Source organism: Montipora foliosa, chromosome 1, assembly GCF_036669935.1.
Source record: "Montipora foliosa isolate CH-2021 chromosome 1, ASM3666993v2, whole genome shotgun sequence".
Classification (NCBI taxonomy): Eukaryota; Metazoa; Cnidaria; class Anthozoa; order Scleractinia; family Acroporidae; genus Montipora; species Montipora foliosa.
This window is the reverse complement of record NC_090869.1, coordinates 72,273,605-72,283,604: the sequence shown is the minus strand read 5'-3', so window position 1 is coordinate 72,283,604 and position 10,000 is coordinate 72,273,605. Positions and strand designations below refer to the sequence as shown.

The window sequence follows — 10,000 nt, the reverse complement described above, 5'->3', positions numbered from 1 at the left end:
TGAGGGTCAGATCCTGACCCTGGCGTCTGCATGAAGTGAGATTAAAGTCCAAGGTAACCAGAGGTTTTTCTCTTCTTGCCGCTTCGCGGCTCAAGAAAAACCTCTGGGAACAGGGTAAATCACTTTAATGTAGTACGATGATTCTGCTCAAGCAAACCATTTCAATCTCCTTCTACCTCGTGGCAGCTGTTTTAATGCTCCTCTTCCATAGAATACAGGAGTATCTGTTTCGATGGATTTAGATAACACTGGGAATTCATATTTGATATGCCAACCTTTTCTTCTGTCAAACTACCACCTACATGTAAAGTCACTGGATCTAAGCAAACTTGTCAAGCTCCACTCTGACTTCGTCCAATACAAAAGGGTCATCTTCATATACTAGTTCTCTGTAAATCTGATATTTGGAGCAGGTCTTTGAGCTGGTTTTAGTACTCCCACAAGCATACTCTCTTATGTACAAAGTTGGTGTAGGACATTCAGAGGTTCTGTAACTTCGTACAAAATTATTTCAACAGACCATTGTGTTCATCGAATCCTTGAATTGGTCACGATTAATAGCTCTAGCGCACGACAAAACATCATTGTTATTCCTGGGCGAGTAAAATCTAAATATTCCAACGTGAGGAAGAATCTTTTGCTTCTCTGGGTACCTTCGATCGTTGTCACAACCCCGCACAGCACAATGATCGCCACGAGGCATATTTCCAATATTATTTGAATTGCTGAGTTTAGAAATAGGCTAAAAGCCAGGCCATACACGCGTAAAGGAAACTGAAAAGGATTTATTGAGTCATTTCCTCCAGATCACAATAAATTTTACGCAAGCAAGGAAGTTAATCAGCAAATTGTGTCTCATATTTCACGGTTATTCAAACAAAAACTTACACTTGCTACGTGTCAACATTGCCCAAATCGATTTCTGATAAAACTGTGTCGAAAAAAGCGTTGGTCTCTCTCCAAAAACGTTTTTTGGACGTCGAATAACTTCCGACATACATTTTCTCACAACAACGTGCAATGTTTGCCCCATGGCGATCCGAGAACCCATTGCGTATAAGGCATGGATCCAATTACTCGCAACTCATTCATGCAAATCCTCAATCAACTCACTTGACCTTCATTGAGAGTGAGACGAGTAGCAAAAAAACAAAAAAGAAAAATCGGCTTGTGTGGTTAAAATTAAACACCTGCACAGCCGCGTTGGTCATAGGGAAACTCCGATACGAGGCAGTTAATTAAGTTAGCTTCACCTTAATTAAGGTTGTTAGAAAAGTAAGCTAACAGCGAGTGTCTCGTACAAATCTTGCTATCTCATGAGACTGGTTACTCTTGGTCTATGGACAGGAGCAATGAAACGATTTTGACAGATAGTTCATCGCAGTCGGAAATGATCAACTTATGCAGCTGATTAAGAATTCTGAGAAACAATAAAGGCTTCAACGACTGATCAAACCTCGAATTTTTTTTCAAGTGGCCGTCAGCCATGCCTGATTTCACTGCAACGATGTCTCAGTCATCAATCACCTTAACTCCGCAAATCAATATACAGGATATGCAGGACATCCCATTTATATTCTCTAGGAGAAGTAAAGTAGTTCCTTATCTGTTAAAACAAACAAAAGCTCTTTCTTAAGGCAAGAGCTTGCTGACAAAAATGATAAGCTTACTATTTGTCGTTGACAAAACTATCGATTCCGTTTATCCCAGTCGCGATGCCCAAAGATATGCTGACAAAAACTGCAGGTATCCCTGAAATGGAGAGAAGTGTGATATTAATACACCCTTGTCGTTTCTGCCATACGTTTCGACATAGCTTCAGTGCTGTTGATGACCAACAACAAGTGGCATAGAGGGTTTGGTATTTCGTAGCTACAGACATAGTAATCTAACCTCAAGATCTAGATGTGTAGGCACAAGCCGTTAGACGTATCAGTGGTTTTGTACGGGGCAGAAACAAAGCAAAAAACAAATCCACATAGAGAGATATTAGACGTATGTGACCATCGATATCTCGGGAGGATCTTCCGAGTAAAGTGGCAGTAGACGTAAAAACAATGTAGAAATCTGGAGCAGGACCCAGCAGAAAGAACTTTGGACTTAAGTGAGAAGGACAAGATGATGGCGTACATAGTTCGGATGAGCAAAACAAGCAAGTCCTCCGGGAGGACGAGAGGGAAAAGAGGGGCCAGGATCAAGCTAAGCGGGGAATTGAAGAAAGAAAGTGCAAAGGGGCGTGAGGTTTTTAGATACCGCCTGGGACGAGACCGTGATGGAGACGACTAAAGCCAGATAGCAGAGGATACTTTATGGGAGTGAAACGTGGACCATGACCAAGAAGCTGGGTAAAATTGTCAATGGATGCTACACTAGAATGCTGCGAACGGCCCTGAACGTGCATAGGCAACAACAAATAATTAATCAGGAACTCTACGGGAGTCTCCCAAGAGTCTGTGAAACAATCCGTATGAGAAGACTAAGACTAGCTGGTCATTGTGCCCCTCACAATGAAGAAACCACAGGTAGCTCAAGCTCGATATATGAGGATCTGTACTGTACTATGTTATGCAAGAGTAGAAATATATCGTCCGTAGATCACGGACGATAGAAGGAATTAAGGGCCGCCAAACTCCGAAAACGTTTGCTTCGAGAACCATCCAATGAGGCTTTATTCACAACCCGCATTACCCAAACCGTTGGAAGATCCCTTAGCGACCCACAATAAGACTTACGATTGAGCACCATTGTGCCCATTGAAAGCAAGCAAATGTTAAACTTTGAAGAGTTTGGCGGCCCTTAGTTCCTTCTCCGTGTACAAGCGGCTCGAATGAAGAAGACGATTAGCTAGCGGAGGAATTGTTCGTGATCTACGTGGAATTTCAAGGCGATCGAATCCTTGGGAGCGAATTTATGGCCCTTTTCCTTCGATGATTCCGGCGGCTTCGTCTCGGTGCTCAACCTTGGGAAAGAATACGGATAGAGCGAAAAGAAGAGGAACCAAAAAACACCTAAATACCTCTTAAATATCTTATATTTTGTTATGTATCCGTATTTGCTATGTAGTTTAGCTGTAAATGCAATGTCTCGAATTAAGATAGTAGCTCTTATAGTTGCTCTGAAGTTCAAGATAAAAGAAAGTCTATGCATGTGTGTCTGTTGCCTTTAGCAGGGCGCGTGCGTACACTTTGTATTCCGTGACTCCAGTGCTTACCTTATGAGAGGTAAAATGACTTTTGCCATGAATATATAAGGGATCGAAATTCTACGCTAAATAGCCCACTTGCGATATATTAAAATTCAGTCCAAAACAAAACGTATCATCTCGAGGCTCTGGGGAATAAACTCATACAAATCCTCATAATTATTCCCTAGAGCCTCTAGATGATGCCTTTTGTTTAGGACTGAATGTTAATATATTGAAATTGGTCTATTGTGATGACAAGGGCGGTCTGGAGCTGTGAGTAGGCGTGGGATTTGTAACATATGGTTTAGGGGCCGACATATCTCTCCCTCAATGCCGTACCGGGAGGCGAGGTCGGTAGCAGAAAGCAGCGAAGGGCCAACTGCGTCCAAAGGCGATCGCACGGGCCGAAATCGCGTGATGACTCGTTTGATTCGGCGCTCCAGCTCCACGTCTGGATGTACTGCATTTGTTCTCTCTTGTTCAAATATTCCGACAGCGCATACCTAAATGTTCTGGCTCTCCGATACCTAGCCATTCTCGTCACCAGAGCCCCGGATCTTATGTCTGCGCATGACCCTGGGCTCTAGGAAATTCTAGGAGAACATGCACAGTAGAGGTCTTATCGCCAACAATTGGCTAGGTGAACCTTACGGCGCCTGTTCTCTGTTCGTGGTAACATGAATGCAGCAATCAGAGACGCTTGTAATTCTTCTTTACGCAAAGCAATGAGAAGACACTTTGTATCAGGGTTTCTCAGAGCTCCTATGCACAAAATAGAAGAGCTCTGGGGTCGAGATTGATAGGTAGCATACCCAAAAAAGATGCTGGTTTTTACAAGGACTTGATATTTTAATTGATTCTACAGCCGCGCATAAGCGTAACGTAAGAGCCGCGCGTGTCTGTTATTCTCGAGACAGAGGCGAGAGATGGTTTCGTGCACACTGGAACCCCTAAAATGCTCTGTTGTAAACATGGCGGTTCACGAGTGAAGTTGTCTCTCTTGTCTTTCTGTGGACGAATTCCAGGACCTACCAACACAATTTGGGCAAGTTTCCAAAGCTAAAAACTTCAATCGATGCTGTATTTTGCCGGTATGACTGGGTGGCCCAACAATTATAAGAAAAATCTACGAAATGAGAATCAGGGGTCTTCCCTTGTCATGGAATGGCAGAACTACCCAGAATTCATTTTGGGCATGAACGAGGCAACTTGAGAAGCAAGAGACTGGCCCTTATAAAATGGTTGTAGCGCGGCCGGAAGAAAATGTTAGAAGAAAATTTCTAGCCAGATAGTAAGGAGTAGCCTTGGTGTGTGCTGTTCATGTAGACATTTGATTTTTCAACAAGTTTTTATTATAGAAAATTCGCGACAAAGTACTGCTTTTTTTCACTGTTATCCTCGTTGCAAAAACTGGCCTTTCGTAATTATTCTTGTCAAAGGAAGGGTATAATTTAAATAAGAGAATACTGAGATTTACGTTTGCAGATCACTCAAGTCAAACTCTACATCTTTATGCAATAAGCGCATTCAAAATTTCTTCATATTACTGTATAAAAGTCTGTTTTTGAATGATTTTCCTGCTACTGTATACAAAAAGTAAACGAGTTTTCTCTCCGGTGTTCTTCTTCTCATGATCTCCGCGGAAATTACATTCTGTCCAACAACCAGTTGTCGTCCTAATTCTTCAGTTCCTACTTAATAGCTAAGTTTTGGAATGCGCTGCCTGTGATTTTGTCCTTGCCACTGAGTTAACAGGTTTTAAAATGAGAATTCAGGCCCACATTTTGTATAGCCGGTTTTTTCCCCCTTTTTTTAAAATTAAATATTCTTTAATCAACCCAGAAACAGTACCAGACACAAAAACACACAAGACTGAAGCAAGATAAGCTATTTTTTGATTTTAAGTTAATCGTGAATATTTTTTTGAATTTTGAAAAAAAACCATTTTCCCCATACAAATCCTTATATTTCTACTCATGTTTTGGGAACTGCAAATTGGTCACCCAAATCAAGGTAGACCAAGAACTACGTACATTTACACCATCAAGACTGACACTGGATTGGAGAATATTAAAGAAATAAGAGAAGCCATGTTCGATTCTGCCACCGAGTTACAAAAGACCGTGGGAGCCAAGCCATTAAAGCATCCGAACTCGTAACCGGAAAGTCGTAGGTTAGACTCTGCAAAGGAGTACTCGGATTTTTTCCGAATATTCCCGAGTCAACATCGCCGGACAAGTAAGTCTGTCATTTCATTCACTGAAGTTAATATAGAACATATCTCTCTGTGCAATGATTATGGTCATAATGCTTAGATTCATTGTTTGAATTGTCTGTGTTATCTTATGATATGGAATGTCATTATTGCTGCGAGCCGCAAAGAGAGCAGCAACACTAATCTTGACGGTCTCCCTGTGTGCTCTATATGCCAGGAAAAATCTCGATTTCTCGATTTCGTGTCTGTCTGTCTGTCCTGATGATTTTGACGTCATTCTGGGATCCTCCAGCGAGACAAAAATGGCGTCCACAGTCGAAGAAGAAAAAAAGGAATTTTAGTCGAAATCAAGGAAAAACTACATGGAGAGCTTCTTTGGAGCCTAGCGAAAGCATCTGGTTGGTTTTTATTACAAAACATCGCAATCGTAACCGATATTCATGTGAAAAATTATACAGTTCTGACTCTGTTGCGTAGACATCGATCAGTAGAATTCCACGTGGCTTGTCCGGCTATAACTTCGGCCGTCAACTTGTTTTCCACTCTCAACATTATCTACTTTTTGCGTAGAATAACCTTTTAAAATGATACCAGGGTTTATGAGATGATACTTTTTGATTGGGAGGCATATTGTGACAAAAAAATCATCAACGTTTTCCCTTTCATCACGTCGCTAAAAACAATCATAAAATATTCGCGGAAGGTCCATTTCTCTGAAATATGAAAGGGCGATTGCTAAAGAGTGGAGAATGGACCTTTGCTATCAATAAAAATCCCTCTCTTTTGCAAGAGAATAATACGACTTTTGCAATTTTGATCGTGAGTGACGTGATATTTATCTTTGTCCTTGTTATGCACGTTTTTACAGGGAATATTAAACTTAAAAAAAAAATTCTACCGAAAGAACGTTAAATCTTTATTTTGAGCATTTATTTGAACATAAAAGATGCAACATTTTACGGGAAATAATATTTTAAGAGAATACTGAGAAAAAAAAATCGCAAAGGGATTTATAATTCAGTTATAAGACATCTTTTATGCAGTTGAGTCAATTAAAAATTGTCTTAAATCGTTGCTTGCTTGTTGTTTCAATGCATTAAATACAACTGCAAGCTTTAAAAGTTGTGCAAATATTACTCAATACTTCCACGTCTCATTCGCAGCACTTCACTGGCAAATGCAACAACTTAACAAGTCGACCTGGTCAAAATGCTGTTGACTCAGGAGACGCAGCCGAGTGAGTCCACAACAAATTTTGATCACCGTGATGACGAATATCGTTGTCGATAAAAGTACAGACAACGCTAAACCAATTTCGATATATTCAACGCCAAAGAAAGCGTTTATTTCAGAGCGTGACCAAAATCATGACACAAAGAAAGAGCAAGCGTTGTCTATGACTTTCTCGCAATATGATTGGTTTATTTTCCAAAATGAGCGGTCCTGATTAGCTATTACTTTGCGTGATAAATTGACGCGAGCATGAGGCGAGCAGCGTTGTCTAGACTCTTATCGCCAACGGCAAATTAGCCAATGAGATTGCGAGATTAAAAGCAGTTGTGGTTAAAATAGTATATAGAAGTATTTTATAATACGTTGCAGGAGCTACGAAATCGATACAGTTTGATTTTAACCATTATGGGCTTACCCCATGAGAAGAGATGATACACGAGTATTTTGTGGCCAACGTTGAAGACTTTAACAGTGTACAAGTAAAGATAAATTCCCTCCACCAGCATCCAGCATAAAGCTGCCATAAAAAAGTACTGTATTAAAGCTGCTGCCGCCACACAGGCGCCCTATAAAATATAATTAATAAGCCGGTCATTGGTGCGATTGACTGCAAGAACAGATGCACTAGGATCCGTAACCTCCCTTCCAAGTCATGAGGGACCTGTAAAGTGGAGTATGAGTTGATGCACAAAGAAAAATATACCACAATCCAAAGCTAGTGCTCATGTGCAGAACAGAGAATTCCAATTCGTAATATACCGTTTGTGCTCCAATCTGGAGTTTGCTATTATAACCAGGGCCCCGTTTCTCCAAGGTCCCGAAATCTTTTCGGACCAGAAAGGGCATTTACAAAACTCCTATCCAATTTTTTTGACAAGATGGCCGTTTGACATGCTTTCAAAATAACGAAAAGCAAAATGGCTATGACGTTTGGCGACTCTCCGTTCAAAAAGTACATAGGGAGTTATGCCACTCGAAAAAGGCCTGAAAGGTTTCGGGACTTTCGACGAGTCCTAGATAATACCATAACGCCGAGTCTTCGCGACAAGTGTTTGATTTCTTTGATGATGATTATTAATAAATCAGTTTTATTAATACATGCAGTACAGGGCCTACGCTTCATACCCATGACGAACTAGCTGGCCCGTTTTCGGGGGCCTTAGTGTGAGTTTCGGCCCTTGTGCAGGCCCTTGTGCAGGGATGGCGCAGTGGTGAGAGCACTCCCTTCCCACCAATGTGGCCTGGTTCACTCGTTTCGAGAATTAGGCAATTACATGACTTTTGAAGGTCATATAGTTTATTCACGGTGGCCCGAGTAGTATCATTTGCGCCCGAGCGGAGCCAGGGTGCAAATGACGCTACGAGAGACTCGAATAAACTATATGACCTCCAAAAGTCATGTGATTAATCATTATTATCAATACACCTTATTTCAAAATGGCTGCCATTTTAGTATTCTTTTGTTTCCATGGAAATTGGCCCTTATGGCCTCGCTTTCAAACGTAAAATTCACTAGAATATTTAACCGTGAACGAGGCCATAAGGTCCAATTTGCATGGAAACAAAAGAATACTAAAATGGCAGCCATTTTGGAATAAGGTGTATACACAAGGCGAAATCGTACAAATTCATTTAATAAGAAAAAATGTTTAACAGAGATTTAGCATGAATCTATGGTATGGAAAGTTGTTGCTATAATACGATCAGCTAAACAAAAAAAAAAAAAAGAGTTAAAAGAAAGAAAACCTCATCAACAATAATTCGCGCTAACTTTGGCATTGAAATGGTATCCTCAGGATCTCATTGGCCAGGCGACGTTGTTTGACATCTCCGCATGCGCAGTGGATCAGAATCAGGGGGGCAAATGCATTTCAGCCTGGGCATTTCCCGTTTGGCCCCAAAAAAAGGCGCGTTTTACAGAGGGCAGTGTGTCATTTGGCCTGCCGTATTGATAATAATGGTTAGCTATTAATGACCGTCGAGTGTGACACTTTATATACACACAGCAGCTTCACCTCGCCAACCTAACGCAATAGAGCGTATAAATTCGATCTAGTAACTACTTAGCGCGCTCGCCTCACATCCTACGTAATTAGACAGTCTGCTTTTCCTTTTATTCGCCTCGTCTTTCTCTCATCCATTTTTCTTATTCATTCGGTTTTTTCTAACCTTATTGGCCGTGGCATTAATTCCAACAAGAAAGGTGATTTGTCCTGACAATAGAGAGGACGTCAGGCTCACACGAATCTGGAATAAAGGGGAAATCCTCTCTCTAGAGAAAAGTAAACAAAAAGAACATGAACTCACACATCAATTATTTGTTAATTATGCAACGGAGGTGGTCGAACGGGCCACTACTGTAAATGTTCTATCAGAGCCCCTTTCTCCTCCCCCCGCCCCACCCTTATTCGTTTTTACACTTCATTTTCTTTTGGTTACCACCGTCAGTGGTATCGCCGTTATGACGGATGACGCAAAACTGAAATAGATACCCTTTTAGCCTCCTTTGTCCTTTTGATTGCCCCTCAACATTTGTACCCAGATCATTTGCATAACGGCACATGTTACATACACATTCATATTTAACTGACCACTCCCCGTAGGGGCTTCTTTGGGCAAATGATAATTATGCAGAAGAACAAAAACTGTTTTAAGAATGAAGTGCAGCCGAGAAGTTGAACCAGGGATCAAATTCAATAAAGGGTCAGAACTCATAAGCTCTGGATCTCGAAGCAGCCCTAGCCACTAGGCCACAGTCCCTCCTTCGAAAATACTTTGAGTAGCTTCTAGTCTCAAACAAACTCGACCAATTGTGTTTTTTTCCAATAAAAGGAGAAAAATCTTAATACTACTACTACATTTTTAAATCTTTCTGATCTTGATAATATGGAGCTTACGAGTCGACGACGTTCGCACGACGGCGCCGTTGGGTCACCTCATAGTACCGCGTCACCGTCCTGAAGAATTTGTACTTTTACAAGATTTTCACGCACAAACCATGGAAGGTTTGATTCAAATGAGAAACCAACCATGAATGCAAAGCTCAGTTTCGTTTCTACAGGCCTAGGGAGGATATTTATAAACTTGCTGAACAGCTTCAGGTGCCTGACGAGATGACCACTTATCTTTTAATTGTTTTAAAATTTTATCTTTTTATCTTTTAATTGTAAATAGCGGGAAGGTTAGTTGTCAAAATTCCTCTTGATGCTCCAGGTGTTTTTGCCGGGTCATCAAGTATCTCATTTAGGGGCATGTTTTTTAAGTGACGTCCTTCTCCTGCACCATGGCGAATAGTCCAACTAAAAATAAAAGCGCTATCGAAATTTTAAGCCAAATCTTCATGCATAGCGCTTGAGACACATACATAA

At 41.0% G+C, this 10,000-nt stretch overlaps 1 protein-coding gene across 1 annotated transcript in view; it reads right to left on the bottom strand.

Moving 5' to 3' along the window:
* LOC137973575 (adhesion G-protein coupled receptor D1-like) overlaps positions 1 to 9,572 on the bottom strand; it is a 31,469-nt gene extending 21,897 nt beyond the window's left edge. The window contains exons 1-4 of the mRNA XM_068820418.1: positions 9,568 to 9,572; positions 8,802 to 8,904; positions 7,048 to 7,198; positions 1,671 to 1,752 (exon numbers count right to left, since the gene is read on the bottom strand). Of these exons, the coding sequence (XP_068676519.1) occupies positions 1,671 to 1,752; positions 7,048 to 7,198; positions 8,802 to 8,904; positions 9,568 to 9,572 (341 nt within the window). The remainder of the gene's footprint in view (positions 1 to 1,670; positions 1,753 to 7,047; positions 7,199 to 8,801; positions 8,905 to 9,567) is intronic.
* Positions 9,573 to 10,000: the final 428 nt, after the last annotated feature.